At 39.5% G+C, this 19,724-nt stretch overlaps 1 protein-coding gene across 2 annotated transcripts in view; it reads left to right on the forward strand.

Annotated features, from left to right (window-relative positions):
- PTPRB (protein tyrosine phosphatase receptor type B) overlaps positions 1 to 19,724 on the forward strand; it is a 196,615-nt gene that overhangs the window by 139,000 nt on the left and 37,891 nt on the right. For both annotated transcript variants that reach the window (XM_077468731.1, XM_077468732.1), the window contains 8 exons: positions 4,018 to 4,261; positions 9,991 to 10,097; positions 11,800 to 11,905; positions 13,907 to 13,990; positions 15,170 to 15,187; positions 15,277 to 15,358; positions 15,956 to 16,046; positions 17,433 to 17,509. In XM_077468731.1, coding sequence (XP_077324857.1) covers positions 4,018 to 4,261; positions 9,991 to 10,097; positions 11,800 to 11,905; positions 13,907 to 13,990; positions 15,170 to 15,187; positions 15,277 to 15,358; positions 15,956 to 16,046; positions 17,433 to 17,509 — 809 coding nt within the window. The remainder of the gene's footprint in view (positions 1 to 4,017; positions 4,262 to 9,990; positions 10,098 to 11,799; positions 11,906 to 13,906; positions 13,991 to 15,169; positions 15,188 to 15,276; positions 15,359 to 15,955; positions 16,047 to 17,432; positions 17,510 to 19,724) is intronic.

A 19,724-nucleotide genomic window follows, 5' to 3' on the forward strand; every position in this document is an offset into this window, starting at 1 on the left:
TTAGTATTCTGAGACTAGGTTAGTGATGTAGCTGGGAGTCGGGTTGTGGATGACTTTGTAAGTTGTTGTAAGTATTCTGAATTTAATTTGTTGGGGGAATGGAATATAGTACATGCAAACCACATCCAAAATCAAACCAAGTCTCACTACAGAGTCACACTGAAAATTAGATCAAAATTGGATTGCTGTATTATGAACCTAGTCTTAGAAAAGTGAATGTTTGCTTAGGTTAATAAATATGTCACCATATTTTTGTTGACTTTAACCACTTTCAGACCGGACCATTTTGCTGGTAAATGACCAGAGGTCTTTTTACAATTTGGCACTGCGCTGCTTTAACTGGTAATTGCGCGGTCATGCAATGTTGTACCCAAACAAAATTTGCGTCCTTTTCTTCCCACAAATAGAGCTTTCTTTTGATGGTATTTGATTGCCTCTGCGATTTTTATTTTTTGCGATATAAATGGAAAAAGACCGCAAATTTTGAAAAAAAATGATATTTTCTACTTTTTGTTATTAGAAAAATCCAATAAATTCAATTTTAGTCATACATTTAGGCCAAAATGTATTCAGCCACATGTCTTTGGTAAAAAAAAAGTCAATAACTGTATATTTATTGGTTTGCGCAAAAGTTGTCACATCTACAAACTAAGGTACGTTTTCTGGAATTTACGCAGCTTTTAGTTTACGACTGCCTATCTCAGTTCTTGAGGTGCTAAAATGGCAGGGCAGTACAAAACCCCCCCAAATGACCCCATTTTGGAAAGTAGACCCCCTAAGGAAATTGATAAGTGGCATGTTGAGCCCATCGAATATTTTATTTTTTTGCCTCAAGCGATTGAATAATGACAAAAAAATAATTTTTTTTTTTTTTTTACACAAAGTTGTCACTAAATGATATATTGCTCACACATGCTATGGGCATATGTGAAATGACACCCCAAAATAAATTCTGCTGCTTCTCCTGAGTACGGGGATACCACACGTGTGGGATTTTTTGGGAGCCTAGCCGCGTACGGGGCCCCGAAAGCGAAGAACCGCCTTCAGGTTTTCTAAGGGCGTAAATATTTGACTTCACTCCTCACTACCTATTACAGTTTTGAAGGCCATAAAATGCCAAGATGGCACAAAACCCCCACAAATGACCCCATTTTAGAAAGTAGACACCCCAAGCTATTTGCTGAGAGGCATTTTGAGTCCATGGAATATTTTATATTTTGCCACAAGTTGCGGGAAAATTACAAACTTTAATTTTTTTTTATTTTTTTTTCACAAAGTTGTCACTAAATGATATATTGCTCACACATGCTATGGGCATATGTGAAATGACACCCCAAAATAAATTCTGCTGCTTCTCCTGAGTACGGGGATACCACATATGTGGGACTTTTTGGGAGCCTAGCCACGTACGGGGCCCCGAAAACCAAGAACCGCCTTCAGGTTTTCTAAGGGCGTAAATATTTGACTTCACTCCTCACTACCTATTACAGTTTTGAAGGCCATAAAATGCCAAGATGGCACAAAACCCCCACAAATGACCCCATTTTAGAAAGTAGACACCCCAAGCTATTTGCTGAGAGGCATGTTGAGTCCATGGAATATTTTATATTTTGCCACAAGTTGCGGGAAAATTACAAACTTTTTTTTTTTTTTTTTCACAAAGTTGTCACTAAATGATATATTGCTCACGCATGCCATGGGCATATGTGAAATGACACCCCAAAATAAATTCTGCTGCTTCTCCTGAGTACGGGGATACCACATATGTGGGACTTTTTGGGAGCCTAGCCGCGTACGGGGCCCCGAAAACCAAGCACCGCCTTCAGGCTTTCTAAGGGCGTTACAGTTTTGAAGGCCATAAAATGCCAAGATGGCACAAACCCCCCCCAAATGACCCCATTTTGGAAAGTAGACACCCCTAAATTTATATATAAATAAAGGTTAAACCTTTATTAGGTAATAAATGGCGGGTGCCCTGAAAATATAAAAAAATAACTAACCAACCAGCGTCACCTGTAACAGTTATATGGTGATCACTGGTGAAAGGGTTAACTAGGGGGCAATCAGGGGGCTTTATGCGGTAGTATATGGGGGTCCCTGGCGCTATAAAAAGTTGCGGCGAACCTAAATACCTACCTGCCTAACTAGCGTCACCTGTGACACTAATACAGCGATCAGAAAAATGATCGCTTATTAGGCTGGGTTCACACTGGAGCGATGCGGGAACGCCACGAATCCGCGGCGGGTTCCCGCATCGCATGCCTCCCGGCGGCAGTTCACACTGCCCTATGCGAACTGCTGGGAGTGTCAGTGAAATAATGACACCCCCAGATCAGTTCGCATATCGCAGTGCGATCTGCAAACTCGGATCGCATGGTGTGAACACCCATGCGATCCGATTCTGCTGCGGACCAAAAAAAGGGTCCCGTGCGAGTTTGCGGCGGGTGCGGCGGGTGCGACACGAATTCAGCCATACTATCTGTATGGCTGAACTCGAATCGCACAGAGATCGGATGTGATTTGCACTGCAGTGCGGTGCGAATCACATCCGTTCTCAAACCGCTGCAATGTGAACCCAGCCTTAGTGACACTGGCGACGGGGGGTGATCACGGGGTTAAACCTTTATTGGGGGGGTTAGGGGGGTACATTAGAACTAAAGGGGGCTAACCCTAACTGCCCTAACAGTTATTACAGTCACAAATGACACCAATTCAAAAAAAAAAAAAAAAAAAAAAAAAAAGCAATTGGTGTCACTGTGACTGGGGGGGCAGGGGTAATTGGGGGGGTGATCGGGGGGTAAAGGGGGGGTGTGAGTGTGCCTGGCATGTTCTACTGTATGTGTGGTGTGTTGGTGCAACTCACCGAACCTCTCTCCTCGGTGCCGGAACGAAAAATACCGACACGGAGGAGAGAATACATCACTTCCTCTCCTGTGTTTACATTACAGGAGAGGAAGTGATGTCACGGAGGATTTCCATTCGTCGAGAGCGATCGCGAGGGGGTGGCCATGAATGAATGGCCGCCCCCTCATCCCGGATCGCTCTCGAAGGAATGCCGACCGCCGCAGGCACCGGGGGGGGGCCCGATCGGGCCCCCCACCCGCGGGCAGGCAGGGACTTATATATACGCCCATATGCCTGCCCGTGCCATTCTGCCGACGTATATCGTCTTGCGGCGGTCGGCAAGTGGTTAATGTTTAAGGGAAAAAAAAGAGCAGCATTTTCCGCATAATTGGATAATGGAAGTGAACACATTTTTAATTTAATTACTAAGCAAATTATAATTGCTTTTCAAAAATGTGTTTCAAAATGATCATTCATTTCGCTAAGTAATCCATTCCTTTAGTAAATCAACCTCAAATTGTAAAACAATAGACCTACATATGAGTCAGTCTTTACAAAATTGATTTACCGAACAACAATTCTCAAAGCATTAGCTCCATTAAAGTTTGTATTTAAAAAGTTTATGAAGTTGCAAAATTCTCAAGTCCTTAAACTTACTAGAACGTGCTAATCAGATATCCTTGCTTAGTCACCTCTTCTCAGCTCACAGTGAATTGCATAAACACATTTAGGAAATACCTTTCAAAGTATAACATTTGTCAAATATCGGTATTCAGTCTGAATTCTCAAATGCCAAAAGTACTTAGCAAATATATGACATTTGAGAGGATAGTCACTAAGTACTAAGATAAATATGTAATTAGTATTAGCTGTGACAGTAAGTATAGCATTTTTTTGTCATCCGAAAGGCTGTACTGTATATTAAATTGCAAATGTTTTTTTGACTACTGCATTTGCCGTCATTTCCTGGAAATTATTTGCATTTGTCCTAACACATAGAAGGTGCTAAATTAATGCAATTTTAGCACACTTTGCAGACAGCAGCTTTGTGTGAAGGACGTGGAACAGTACTATTATGACGAGAGTGATATCTTTAGCTGGTAGTTTGTGATGTGCTATGTGATAGAGTAAATGAACGCTAATAGATCGTCTGGATTATTCTACCTGTCACAGGCAATGAAAATGTGAAGCCAGAGCCAATTCACCCCCTGCCAACATATACCGATTACAAAAAGAACAACTCCATTACAGTCTATCAGACAAACTACTTTGGAAGCAAATGTGCGGAAACTGCCGACTACAATATCCAACCTGTCAGAATAAAGCTGGGTGGGGAAATGGAAATCTTGGGAGGAAAGTGTGAGGACAATCAAATGAAATTCTGTGATGGCCCATTAAAGCCAAGGACATCCTACAGGTGAGAACAGTAGAAGGAGCTACCTGCATCTATTGTAAACCATATTGGAAATTGTATTTCCAACAGTTCATTAACTCACTAAGCTAGCATATAAAAATGTTGATTGAAATGTCCACTGTTTGTGCTTCATACATTGGGCATCATTAACACTGGAAGAAAAAACAAATGAGGCAAAATGATTTTTGTAGGCAGATAGGTTTTCTTTAGCCCCTTGTTCCACAATGAAGAATCAAACATGCATTGAACAACACTCTATGCTTTTTTCAGTCATTTTATGTAGGCTCGAAGCTGAAATACAAATGATTATCATCTTAGATGTGCAAGGAAAATTATTACATTAGTTTGTGGAAACAAAAAGCATTTGTAAATAGTAAGAGCCCATATCACTTTGGAGAACTCTGAACAATAAAATTAGATTTTATGCACTGTGGGTTGTACTCCGTACATTGCACTCGTCCCGTAAAAGCATATGCACATGTAACTTATGGATGTCTCAGCTGCTTTCATAATACTCCTGTATCTCCAGGACAAAGTCGAGGAACTTGCATTATGGTTACATTAAAATGCTATCTGCAAGTAATCTGCAAATTTTATTTCTTTTCCACTTATTAAAATTATATACTGTAGTTTTTACTGCCACTGCCTGACCCTCACATTATCTGCATTCACAGTGCAGTGTTCATTCTGGACCATTCATTATTGGTATTGTTAAAATGGCATACGGGTTGCTTCCTGTTTCCATGTTGCCTTTACAGCCATTGAAGCCACACATAAAAAAAAATCAGGCACCAAAAAAAGGGTATATATAAAGGGGAGGGAGGTTGATGACATAATACATCACATGATCAGCATACCAGGACATTTGGGCTAAATTATTAGGTTGGCTATCAAAGTTCCACAATTTCATGGAGTGGGTGGGAACCTGATTTATACATGATTAGTCTTTTAAAGCATTTCAATACAGGGCACTTTCACCCCCTCCTGCCAAGGCCAATTTCCAGTATTCAGTGTTGTCGCACTTTGAATGACAATTGCGCGATCATGCAACACTGTACCCAAAAGAGATTTTTGCCCTTTTTTTCACACAAATAGAGCTTTTTTTGGAGGTATTTTATCAGATTTTAGAATAGTTTTTTTCATTTTTACAAATAAACAGAAAACATCTGAAATAAATTGGATCTATTGCAAAAATTTATTTTCAAACAGTTTGGCATGGTGCTAAAGCAGACCAGTCAATTACAGGCATACCTGTAATCTCAGAGCTGTTCTTTAACCACTTCCCAACCAGCGCACGACGATGTACGTCGACAGAATGGCACGGGCAGGCATATTGGCGTACATGTACGTCCAATCTTCAATGCCGCCCTGCCATCGGGAGCGCGCCGCCGGCGGCACGCTCCCGCGCTGGTCGGGACCCGCGGACTCGATCGTCGCGGGCATCCCCGTGATCGTCTCACGGGACGGCTGAATGGAGGAAATGCCGTGTAAACAGCATTTCTCCATTCTGCCTAGCAACTAGTGACGCTGATCTCTGCTCCATGTGATTGGAGCAGAGATCAGTGTTCACTAAATGAAAGCCCAACCCCCCCACAGTTAGTAACACACCCCTAGGAACACTTAACCCCTACACTGCCACCCACTGGTTAACCCTTTCACTGCCAGTGTCATTTACACAGGAATCACTGCATTTATATAGCAGTGATTACTGTATAAATGACAATGGTCCCAAAAATGTGTCAAAAATGTCCGATGGGTCCCCCACAATTACTGTATAAATGACAATGGTCCCAAAAATGTGTCAAAAATGTCCGATGGGTCCCCCACAATGTCGCAGTCACAATAAAAATCGCTGATCGCCACCATTACTAGTAAAAAAAAATAATAAAAAATTATTAATAAAAATGCTATAAAACTATCCCTATTTTGTAAACGCTATAACTTTTGCGCAAACAAATCAATAATCGCTTATTGCGATTTTTTTTTACCAAAAATATGTAGAAGAATACGTATCAGCCTAAACTGAGGGAAAAAAATGTTTTTCTATATATTTTTGGGGGATATTTATTATAACAAAAAGTAAAAAATAATGCGTTTTTTTCAAAATTGTCACTCTATTTTTGTTTATAGCGCAGAAAATAAAAACCGCAGGGGTGATCAAATACCACCAAAAGAAAGCTCTATTTGTGGGAAAAAAGGACGTCAATTTTGTTTGGGAGCCACGTCGCACGACCGCGCAATTGTCAGTTAAAGCGACGCAGTGCCGAATCGCAAAAAGTGGTCTGGTCTTTGACCAGCAAAATGGTCCGGTCTGAAAGTGGTTAAAGGAGACAGTTGATCACCAGTGGTCCTAGCAAAGTGACCCCACAGATCTTTAAATGTACCTGTACTTTGACCATGAACAGGTTCACTTAACTGCTCCCCTTCCCTGATGTACTTACTTTCCCTATGGAACATGTGACTCACTAAACTCCCTCCCACAACAGAGCACTGTGTGCCTGAGGAGCCAATCACCATCAACCACCACTGCAGTCACAAGAGGGCAGTAAGAGAGTCCTTAGTCCTGTGTGAGCTCCAAGGAGAGCGACCTGACGCTTACAAATGGATTTTTTTTACTGCTGTAGTTGAGAGGTGGAGAGTAGGGATGGGCCTGATGTTCGAGCCGAACTTAAGTTCGACTTGAACATGGGGGAGTGTTCACCCGTTCAGCGAACATTATGGGGCACTCTTGGCAAATTTGAGCGCCGTGGAATGCCCCATAATGCACTGCGAGACCTTACCTGCATGCTTTGGCTTATCACCGCGCACTTTGCTGTGAGAGGTAGCCATAATTGGCCAACGGCAGGGTTCCTTTAGCCAATCATGGCTCAGGGGGCTAAGTCCCCACCCAACACTATATAAGGCTGCTTACACAGTGGCCGTGTATAGTGTAATGATTGAGAGAATGTTAGCTGATTGAGAGAACGTTAAGGGCAGTTTAGTATATATATATATATATATATATATATATATATATATATATATATATATAGATATATATTTATATATATATATATATATATATATATATATATATATATATATATAAGCACCCTCCCCATGTTGAGGGCATGTGGCTTGGTATGGTTTGGGGGGAGCTCGCTTTCCCTCCCATCCTGCTGTTCCCCAGGCTGCATGCTCGGATAAGGGTCCGGTATGGATTTTGGGGGGAAGACCCACACTGTTTTTCTTTACATTTTGGCCTGGAGTTCCCCTTAATTTCCAGACCAGACCCAGAGGGTCTGGTATGGACTGGCAGGGGGGACCCATGCCGTTTTTTTCCTTGATTTTTATCTATATATTCGGGGAGCAGGCAATACATTACAGCCTCAAGCAATTTTAGATTACATGTTTTCCTTTAGAAATGTCATTTTGCTGTGGGACTGTATAACACATCAGACAGATGTGGCAATTTCAAGGCAGACTAAGGTGACCCCCCAGGCACAATATTTAAAGGAATATTTCATTTTTGATATTTCACTTTAAGCATTCTTAAAATCACTGTTCCTGAAAAAATTGATACATGTCCCCTGGGGCAGTATCCGGGCCCTCGTACACTATTTAGGGCAATAACTTGGATATAAGCCTTTAAGATTAGCACTTTAGATTTTTCATGTTCGTGCCCCATAGACTTTAATAGGGTTCACATGTTCATACACATTTTTTTCCTGTTTGTATGTTCTGGTGAGAACCTAACTGGGGGGGGGGGGGGGTGTTCGGCCCATCCCTAGTGAAGAGGTAAGCAAGGCAATAGACAGGGAGAGCCCTAGTAGTTACATGAACCTGTCAGTGGGCTACAAGGGGAGGTGTTACACTTCATAGTTTCAATTTAAAACCCAATTTAAAGTAAAACATTAATATGTTCATTGTTTTTTTTTTTTTTGTATATTGGTTCTTCACTAATGAAAAAAGTCTGTTAAACATGTTTTGATCCATTCACATACAGTGGTATATTATATTAACAGATGCATGAAATGTTCTAAAGACAATAAATACATCATCAGCAACCTTTTTTTTCTGTACTGCAAAATCTGTCAGCTTCTAACTGCATTTCCAAGTAAATTAGATGTTCCTACCGCAATGAAAGCATTGCCAAAATTCTGACAAAATAGCACACTTCTGTTTTTATTGTTTGTGCCATGCACAGAGAACATATGCACTTGTCCTCCAAAGTGTTCCTTTTGGTTTTTTGAGAATTTGTAAAAAAAATACTGCAACGCAGTGATCAACAAATACCACTTTTTTTAAAACTACTGGCTGAACTTAGTTGACTTGTGTTTGGTTTTTCAACTTTAGTTTGCATCTGTGCAAAAGGTAAACTTTACATGAATAAAGTTAGGTTTCAGTGATTAAAAGACCACTATTATAAATAAAATATTGTATTATGATAACTCTACGTATTTTAGATGGAAGTTCACCCAAAAGGGAAAGTTACACTTTTCCTCCTCCCTCCCCTGCTAGAATATTTATATATAAATATATATATATAGAATATTTTTGGGGGGGTGTGGCTACCTGGTTTTGACAGGTACCTGTTTCCACTTACGGTCAGATCACCGCGGCAGATCCACTGTAAGTTCTCCTCCTCCCTTCCTGCCCTCAACCTTACAGAACATGCCACAAGTCCCAGAAGGCTGTGGGACCAGTCACAAAGCACAGCATAGCTCACGCATGTGCGTTGGGCAGCCAGCTGTGAAGCTGCAAGGAGTTAGAGTTGGCTGCCCACAGTTAAAATGCCAGTAGCAGCGTCACCTTAACCAAAGATGGGTAAGGGGACGCTGGATCCTTGGACTGGTGAGTGTCTGTTTATTAGAATTCAGCAGCTGCCGTTCTTGTAGCTGCTGACTTTAAATTTTTGCAGAATTGACTGAAGCTTCTTTTTAATTCATATAATTAACACCTTCCCGCCTGCCCACCCTATTAAGTGGCACTTAATTTTCCCAACTGCAAAACATGCCCAGTTGAGGCTTCACAGACAAGCGTTTACATTTGTGACAGATTAAACTGGTTCTAAAGGCTGGATTTTCTTTTTACGATAATGTATTCCCTACATTAGAGTAAAAGATGTCCCAGTTTTTATATTCCTCTCCCCCCACCCCACCCCCGTACTTACTTGAGGAGTCCTTTCGTGATTTGGCACTATGCTCGTATGCAGTGGCTCCCTACTCCCTATTGCTCACTGAGGCAGCAGCCATTGCCTCATGCTGCTGTCAATCAAATTCTGTGAGCCAGGAGCTGTGTGTTAATAGATTCAGACAGCCCAGCTCAGGAGCGAGCCTGCAGATGCGCCCCCATAGGAAGTGGTTTCATATGGGGGCACACTTAGAAGAGGAGGAGCCGATAGCACTTCTGGGAGACCCCAGAAAGGGGGGTGTGGGGCCACCCTGTACAATGCCATTGCACAGAGCAGGTAAGTATAGCATGTTTTGATTTTTTTTGTTTTTTTAATGTTGAATTTTACAATCACTTTAACTTCAAGGTGCAATGACAGTAATGTATTTTCAGTTTAGATAGTAATTATACATGTATTTGTCTTTTGTTTGTTAAAAATGATGATGGACTGACTTAATTTTGTTATATGACTGATGTTACGTATAACAGAGTTTTTCCTTTTCAAATTAACTTTGAGTCATTCTTAAAAAGCATAAGATAAATATTTTATGCAGCGATGTTTTCTTTTTATTGTTTTATAGGATTAGTATCAGAGCCTTTACACAGCTCTTTTCTGATGATCTAAAGGAGTTCTCAGAGCCCTTGTTTACAGATACTTTCTTCTCATTGCCCATCACAACAGAAGCAGGTGAGATGGTCGGTGGGGTTGATTTATAGAAGGCATAGAGCAAATTCACTTTCAAATTAAATGTTAAGATTGCAAAGTGAATTTTCACTTATCTTAGTGGATGAGGTCAAAGAAATCGAAAATTCACTTTTTGCAAAAATCCCAATCATGCGCAAAGAGAATGACATTTTTTTTTTTTTTTTACCAAATTTTCTTAGCTAAAGTGAATTGTATGCTTGCATATTGAATTTGCACCTACCTTAGTGAATAAGATGAGGTTGTGCTGACTTTAATTATCTAATTACGTGCAAACAAAAATCCTTTTTATTTTTTGCACAGGATTTGGTATATTTTGCAAAGGTATTTTTCACTTTGTTTACCTTATATATTAAGATAAGTAAAAATGCACTTTGAAAGTGAACATGCTGTACTCCTTTAGTAAATCAGGGTCACTGTTTGCAAATCAATAGACTGGATTACCTATGTTGTCAATTTGTAGGGACGGTATTTGGTGTGCAGTCTATTTTGATATTAGTTAAGGATTAATTGATAGACCAAATGTAGCCCAATGCAGTTATTTGATGCCATGATTACCCACTTTGAAAATCATTCTATGTCTCCCTTCTCTTTCTTCATAGCATCACCTTGAAGTGTATATAAACCTAAAACCTTGTTTTCTATTTTTATTTTTTGATAGGATGTGAAAGGGTTAGAGCCTCTCAAGTTGTTGTTGGTATCTGTGTCTCCACTTGGGAAATTTATCCTTTTCTTGTCCAGGCAACAAATACTTTACAAAATATTTGAGTAGTCCTCAGAACAATAATAAAGAGAAAATCTTCCAACAAGGAACACTTGTTTAGTTGACAACAGTCTTAAGGTCGGAGAATCCGTCGGAATGTGTCCCATCGGACCGTCTCGTCGGATAATCCGACGGTGTGTGGTATGCATCGGACTGATTCCGTCCGAATCTCCGTCGGACCCAATTTTCCAACATGTTGGAAATATTTCCCGACCAACTGGGCCAGTCGGACCTAATCCGATCATGTGTAGAGCATTTTGATCGGACAAAGTGCCACGCATGCTCAGATCAAATTCCTACATCCAAGCTATTGGCTACTAGCCTGAATGTAGTCCCATCGTAACGAAATTACGTCATCACGTTCTGAAAGATCGGATTTTTCGCCAACTTTGTCCGACCGTGTGTATGCAACAGTTTCGGACAAGATCCGACGGATAAAATCCGACGGGCAGAATCCAGCGGATTTGGTTGTGGAAATCTCCGACCGTGTGTACAAGGGCTTAGTCTTCAATTTGAAGAGACTTCCTTTCATTTCTTTTAATAGCTATAGGACAGGAAGTCAAGAGAGTGTCCCCAATAGGGCACAGGCGGCTGTTTTACCCATCCCCTACTGTATCCAAAAAAATTTTGCATTAGATATACTTTAAGCAGAAATAAAAAATAAAAAAAAAGTAAATTATGTAAGAAATCTTGTGAATTGGCAAACGCACTCCCCAAATATATTTTTTGGCCCCAGAATATTAGATATGACATTTATTTTGTTAGGCCCTGTTTTGACAACACTGGAAATAAAGGTTATTGAAATGTAAGAATCTAAGGGCACCTGTCTGTAATGTACTGCTAATGCTGAGCAAATTTCAGGGAACACACACAAAACACACTCTTGGAGGAACAAATATAATTCTCAGACACTTGTGTTTACAGAACCTCTTGTTGGAGTCATAGAAGGTGTGAGTGCCGGTTTATTCCTCATTGTTGTTCTAATTGGAGTCACATCATTACTGATTTGTCGTCAGAGGTGCAGAAGAGTGTAAGTATCCCAGCAATCATATCAGAAGAAGATCGTTATATCATTTGCATATTTCTGAATGAATAAATACTTTTGTGGTTGATTTAATAAAGGCAAATAATTTGTTCATTTTGCAAGGGAAGTTGCATTTTACAAGGGAATTTGTCCCAGAAATTAGTGAATGAGGTAAAGCTCTTCTGACTTCCATCATCCAATCATGTGAAAGAAAAATGCTGTTGTTATATTTTCCTTGTGTGTGATTGGCTATTCTTTGAACCTTCACCACATTAACTGATGTGGGTCAAATCACCTAGCAAAGTGCATTTTCACTTGCAAAGTGAAGAAACTATGTGTCTTTAATAAATCAACCCTTTTGTGGTCTTCCAGCATAACTGCCAGCCTGTGGTAGATTAAAAGGGGAATTATGAAAAAATCATCAGCTGTGACTTAACAACAACTCAAACCTCTACTCCAGGTCACTACTGCTAAAAAAACTACTGCTATAGCCAAGGCTATACCCCTTACCTTAGCATTGTGGAAGCTAAGAATAGAATTACTAGAGCCATGATCCATGCCAAAGGGTGAAGCAATTCTGATCGATAAGGTCAAGAAATAAGAAAATCTATGGAAACCCTGGGTAGGGGATCACCTCCCAGCTTATTTTGATGCTACATTACTATCCCCCGATTATACTCTTTATTACAAGCCAGAACCCTTCTTTCAAGGCTCCCTTTACTGTAACCCCCCCCCCCCCCCGGGATTGCCCTCTATCCTCCCTTATCTCACTGGCACATTCTTTCCTCTTCCCCTGTCTTTTGCTTTCTACCCCCCCCCCCTTTCTCTCTTCTATCCCCCAGACCTTTAAAATTCTGTTGGACATAGGAACCTATCACACACATATATATATATATATATATATAGGCTTGCTAGCTCATTTAAGTCTGCTTGGCCACCATCTGTGACTACTCCTCAAAAACCACTGTTCCTCCATAGGGTGACAACCACCTCCCCACCTTTATTGTTTCTAGCAATGGAGTCCCCAATCTCTACCCCCAGCTACCTCCCTTTTTCCTTAGCATCACATTGAGTTTGCTTCTCAGTGAACCCCAAACCATCAGAACTTATATCTTATGCACCATCACATTGTTTGGTTCTATTTTGCCTCACTGCAACTGTATGTAATAAGATGTTTTATGATGCCTTTGTTAGCTTCACCTTTGGAGCCTACATGCTTTAAGGGCTGCGTCCTAATCTTCATAATGTGTTACTGTGCGCTCTGTTTCACAATTTCTATTGTTGAGACTCTTCCCCTTTGTTCTTGGTATTTGTAAACCAATTCTATTCTTTAATAAAATGTTTGATCAAGAAAAAATTTGAATTATGAATGAAGTAAACTCTACACTCTAAAGTAACTAATCAGTGGGAACACATGAACTTTCCAGAACCCTGAAAAGCTCCTGTATACCCACAAAAAAAAAGTAATGAGTCCTTTCCACAACAGGACCTGTATTATTAGAGATATTGCTGCAACAGTGAAAGTAGCCTTTTTACCATTAAAAAAATATTTTATTTCTCACTGGCATGCCTTCATCTACCATTGCTCAATATTACCACGTAAAAAAACTATGATGCACTATAATTTAACCATTATAAATTCAGGTGGGAATAAATGCTGTGTACCCACTTTTGCTTGTGGAGTACACTTATGTGTTGCTGCCCTATTTCTTTGTTTCACTTGAACAGTACAATAGAAGCCAGTACCTGTATCTGTTTTTTTTGTAATGAACAATAAAAGTAATGTTCACAAAGGGAGCAGGCAGCTCCGAGACCAGCCCGATGGGGTTTGAAAAGAAGCAATGGGAATTGTAAGACTTGAAAGATAATTTGCGGGATCTGGATGTGAAGAGGTTTTCTATTCACCGGTAACCTACATGTTATACAAATGTCATAGGTGCATAGCATACAGTAATTTCTTTTGTGTCATGAGCGTACAGAATACATCATTCCTTTCTTGTATTCCAGCTATGATCAGGATCAAATGCATGCACATCTGAATGTGCGCAGAGAAAGGACATCATCTATACATCTAAACGTAGGACATAAAGGGTAAGATGTCCTTTGCTTACCTATGCCATGGCATTATTTTTAGATTTGAGGGAATTTTAATAGGTTTTCAAAATGCAAAGAAAATCCATTATTGCTTCAGCATTATAATAATATACCGTTAGTCTATAAAAGTGCTGTAAATGAAAGGGCACTAAGCTAATTAAAATTACAAAACAAGTGCATCTAAAGAAGCGGGTATAGAAAACTTTTCAAGGCAAGGATTACTGAAGTATGCAGAAGATGTGTCATCTTCACTCTGCTAACTTCGTAGTGGTGCCAAGAGGATTGTGCACAACCTACCTCTCCTCTTATTGTGGGCAAGTAGGTTGTCAAACGTTCCCTGGTAAACTGGTTTAGGGAGTCCTGTGGAAGTACATCTAGGTATCATAATACGGTTAAAACAAAAATATGCTGCTTAAAAAAAATCAACATTCTATATTCAACTTACAAAAGAGACCTAACACATGTCCAGTGACATGTGTTAGGTCTCCTTCTCATTCCTCAATGGGATCCCAAATGAGGGAGCAAAGATCTCCCCAATGGGAGATCCTGGCTAAGGAGCCATTTTATAGGTACATTACTTGCACCGACACCATATTATACACAAAATTGTAATATTATATAAAAGAAAGAGAAAAGAATATATTAACAAATATAGTAAAAAATTAAACACATATTTTCTATCTGCCAGCATTGAGCACTGGTGATTTGACATGTGTTAAATCTTATGTTCAGCACTGTAAAAAGCACCAGAAGCACATTTACTGCCTCATTATGACTACTACAAAGCATGTACTGCTCTTTATTCGTTCAGTGTTCTGACAACACACTAAATAATGGACTTTACAGCAGCCTTATAAAAATGTTCCTTAAAAAAAAAGCATGTAAAATGCAAACATTTTAATTGTGTTTTAGATGGATCAAACAGGATTAGAAAGGCTGGGGAGTTTTGGGAAACTCCCCAGGGAAGGTGGGAAAGATCCTGGTCAGTTTTTACTAAATCCATTCATTCTGTACCTGTCTCTAAAGAAATCCTATAGACAAGATATTTCCACTTTATTGCACTTGTTTTCTTAGCAACTGAAAGAATGAAGTCTAGGAATGTGTCGTTTTAGTTACTGTTGTGTGTAGGTCATCATACTTTTGCTAACAATGTGTTCACCTATTTTGTTTTTGTAGGAACAAGAGAAGTTCAAGGTAAAAGCCCTATGTAATATGTGGACAATTTAGAATGTTTATAGATGATATTTTTTATATCTTACTTTACTTCTTGAATTACATTTTAGCCCAGTCAAAGCAAACCAGTTTGAAGCCCATTTCACCAAGCTTCAAGCAGACTCCAACTATTTGCTTTCCCAGGAATATGAGGTAAGTCCTCCAGATAGAAACACTAAGCTGTCATTTGAAGTCACTGTTCACATCACAATTATTTGAAATGTACATAGAAAGTTACGTGCTATTTATTTTAACATTTTAAAATTGTTTTGGTTACTCATCCTTCTTATAAAAGAAAGAGTGAAAATGTTAAGCAATAGATATATATTGCCACATAATGAGCATTGTTTACAGTTGCAAGAATGCCTTGTAGGTAGGTGTGTGAAGCAAGGGTGGTGAAAGTTGCAATGGTTGGGGCAGGATCGGAAATAGGTTTAGCCATGTCCAGTATACAGTTCTCATAGTGTGACAACACTGTATCCAAACAGGGAGTAAAAAGAGACGCATAGTACAACACATAGTGCAACTTGGCCAAGCAGGAAGCATTCAGATGTTGTCTGCAAAGAAAAGGTTTTCCATTGCTCTCTGCTTCAGAGTTGAAATGTATTGAATAAATAAATTATAGTGTTACCAAATGGTGATTTTTTTTTCCTTTTTAAAATAGCATCCTTAGTAATCACTACAATACACTGCTATGCTGCAACAAATCAATTAGAAGTTAAATGCGTTTCATTGCTTTTGTCTACTCAGGACCTCAAAGATGTTGGTCGAAACCAATCTTTTGACATAGCACTTTTACCAGAGAACAGAGGGAAAAATCGATACAACAATATACTTCCTTGTGAGTATTTTTGCTGGCCTGTAACATCACTCCACTGCGTTTGGAATGCCATACATAAACAAGTGCAGGCATAGACACATATACATTTGATTCTGTCATTACTTTTGCTGATTTCATTTAAAACATATCCAAAATGATCAAGTCTATATATTTTACTCTTATTTTTATTACTGATTTCAGGATGTTAATTGCATGATATAATATTACAATTATTGTATGACACAGTGTTGCAATAACAGATCACACATCATACATACTAGGGGGAGTACAACTGGGGGAATCATGGTGGAGAAGGATCTGGGGGTTTTGGTAGATCATAAGCTCAATAATAGCATGCAATGCCAAGCTTCGGTTTCCAAAGCGAGCAAAGTCCTTTCCTGTATTAAGAGAGGTATGTACTCCGGAGAGAGAGATATCATTTTGCCCCTGTACAAATCATTAGTAAGACCTCATCTGGAATATGCCGTTCAGTTTTGGGCACCAGTTCTCAAAAAAGATATCGGGGAACTGAAGAGAGTGCAGAGAAGGACAACCAAACTGATAAGAGGCATGAAGGAGCTCAGCTATGAGGAAAGATTAGAGGAACTGAATTTATTCACTCTTGAGAAGAGGAGATTAAGGGGGATATGATCAACATGTACAAATATATAAGGGGTCCATATAATGAACTTGGTGTTGAGTTATTCACTTTATGGTCAACACTGAGGACAAGGGGGCACTCTTTACGTCTAGAGAAAAAGAGATTTCATCTCCAAATACAGAAAGGTTTCTTCACAGTAAGAGCTGTGAAAATGTAGAATAGACTCCCTCCAGAGGTGGTTTCTGGCCAACTCAGTAGATTTCTTTATGAAAGGCCTGGATTCTTTTCTAAATGTACATAATATAACTGGGTACTAACATTTATAGGTTTTCTTTTATTTATTTATTTATTTATTTATTTTTTATGGTTGAGCTGGATGGACTTTTCAACCTGACTAACTATGTAACTATGTAACTATCACATGTATAACGCTGACAAAATATATTTAATCAAAAACTGTGACGGTATATAAATGTTTGTTAATACTGTATATTCATATTTTAAAGCCCTCCCCAAAGTGAGCTGCAAAGATCAGTAGGAGTCATACTGTTAATACTCCGCTGATTAGCTGCTGGTGAAAGGTCACTAAGCAGCTCTGATCTCCTAAGCTTTTTTTAAATGTAGTGCAGTCTGAATTCAGAAACCTGCTGCTTTTAAAGGACATGTTTTCAAGTGTTCATTACAGTAATCATAATTAGGGTTGTTACCATTATAGTTTATATATTACCTTTATGTGTTAAACAAAGGCATTGTAAATCAAACTTGTGCTCTCAACCCATCATAAAAAAACTATGTTTTTTCAATAGATGATTTTACAAGAGTAAAACTTTCCAATGTTGATGATGACCCATGCTCAGACTATATTAATGCCAGCTACACTCCAGTAAGTAGCACTTTCATTTTTCAGAATACTGACTTACCTCAATTGATACTGCCTTTACTTAAACATTATATAGTCAAAGTATGTGAACACCAATCCAAAATATTGAGTTCAGCTGTTTTTACCAAAGAACACTGTTAATGCTATAGCAAAGACATTTTAGACAATTGTGAACTTCAAACCCTGTGACACAAAATTTGGTGAAGACCCTTTCCATGACTGTGCACCTTTGTTAGAGGACCTTGAGTGGCCTGCACCGAGCCTGATGCCAACCCTATTAAACACCTTTGAGATTAATAGAACTTTGACTGCAAGGCTGGTCTTCTTGTCCAACATCAGTACCCGATATCAGAAAAATGCTATTTTGGCTGGTGAGCCTTTCAGGAAGAGTTGAGGTTATACCTGTGAAGGGGGATCAGCCTATGTTTTTTGAACAGAATGTCCAACAAGTTCATACAGTTGGGATGGTCAGGTGTCCACAAAGATTTGGCCATATAGTGTAAATATCTAGCATATTAACCCTGAAGACAAATGTGTTCTTTTTACATGACTCTTGTTGTTTTGCTGTTTACGTTTACCCAAAGAAATCTCATGATTTAATTAGCCTAAATAATTCATTAGTATATGGCCAGGCCCATTCTCTAAGCAAAGCAAGCCAACTGCCAAATAAGCAAAAAATCTGAAAAATTTAGTTAACATGGAAAGTAACCAGGATTTACTTGTTTTGATGGATTACTGTGCATAGTTTTGGAATCAATATTATCTTGTAGGCTGAGGACCAGAGCAAGAGTGGTAGCAACATTCTAAGTTCCTTGGTTATCAGACCTTACCCTGCACTGGGTAGTGACTGTCTCATTTCTGTACACCTGCCTCTTGTGTATCTCTCTTTTAAAGCAGAACTGAAGGCATTTGTATAACACTTGCCACCCGGAAGGCTATTTATTGCAGAAGAGACATGCAATGTCTGTTCTGCAATAAAATACACCTAACTGCCTGCTCGCAGTATTCCCCAGCATGTAAACTGAACTGCACATGCATAACTCAGCATACTTTAGCAGTAAGGGCCCCGCATGCCAGGATGACTGACTCCTGCACATGCTCAGGAGTTATGTCATCCTGGGCTTGCCAATGAAGAGGGCTGAAGACTGGCATACGAAGAGATGCCAGCGAGGGACTCTTCATGGACTTGGGATGCTAGAGAGAAGCTAAATATACTGACTTTAGTTCTGCTTTTTTAAATATATCCTTTCTCTGCTCCTTCACTGCCTATTTCAATAATGTTTCCTCTGTTCTTATTTATTCAACAGATAATTGTACCAATGTTTCCAGTCTTTTCAATACACTGCGTGGTTTAAAATATTTTATTTGTTTAGATTAGCTAATAGTAGTTAGTCATATTCAATTGAGCTTCTTCAGTTTCAGTGTCAGTGTCAGGAACATACCCAGCATTTCTATCCACACAGGTAGCACAGTGACTCTAATTTATTCACCAGGGACAGCATCAAGGTAGATGTTGATTTCAACTACAGGATGGGAGGTGTGAAAGTTGTGGGACCACCGTGTTCTAATTATATAATCCTCCCCCTTGTTGTCAGGAAGTCTGCGTATCTATTAATCATTCGATTTACATGGCTGAAGATGTGAATTTTGTCATTACCAGGGGTAGAGATATCAAATACAATTATATTTGGAAGGCAGATGGTGTCGAAGGCCACCACCCCAGTTTAGGGGTGCAAACCAAATCTCATTGTCCTTGAAAGAGTCCCCCTTTTCCTTAAAGTGGTTAAAATCCTTTACACATACCCAGTGAAGTGACTGACCTCAGGTGATATGCAGGGATACAACAAATCCTCCTACATAGATTGTACCTGTTTATCTGCAACCCCATGTCCTTTACAGCCTTCTACAAAAAACACAGTTTACACAGGATCTGCCAGCATCTTCCAGTAGCACAAAGCAGTGGGCGGGGTTCTGAATTCACAAACTGCTCAGCTAAGGGAGAAGAACTCTGAGCCCTGATTGGAGGGAAGGGACACTCCCCCCTCCTCACACTACATGAAAAACATGCACAACTGTGACTGTCAGCTGGAGCTCTCCTCCCCATCACCTTTTTTCTCTTGGTATCAGAGAAAAGTCATCAGAAGTGACTCATGCAGATAACAGAAGAACAAGACACCAGAGAGAAATCCCACTTAGAGCTTTGGAGAGAGACAAGTAC

This window comes from Lithobates pipiens, unplaced genomic scaffold, assembly GCF_037356315.1.
Source record: "Lithobates pipiens isolate NorthernLeopardFrog02 unplaced genomic scaffold, aLitPip1_a1.2 Scaffold_8, whole genome shotgun sequence".
Classification (NCBI taxonomy): Eukaryota; Metazoa; Chordata; class Amphibia; order Anura; family Ranidae; genus Lithobates; species Lithobates pipiens.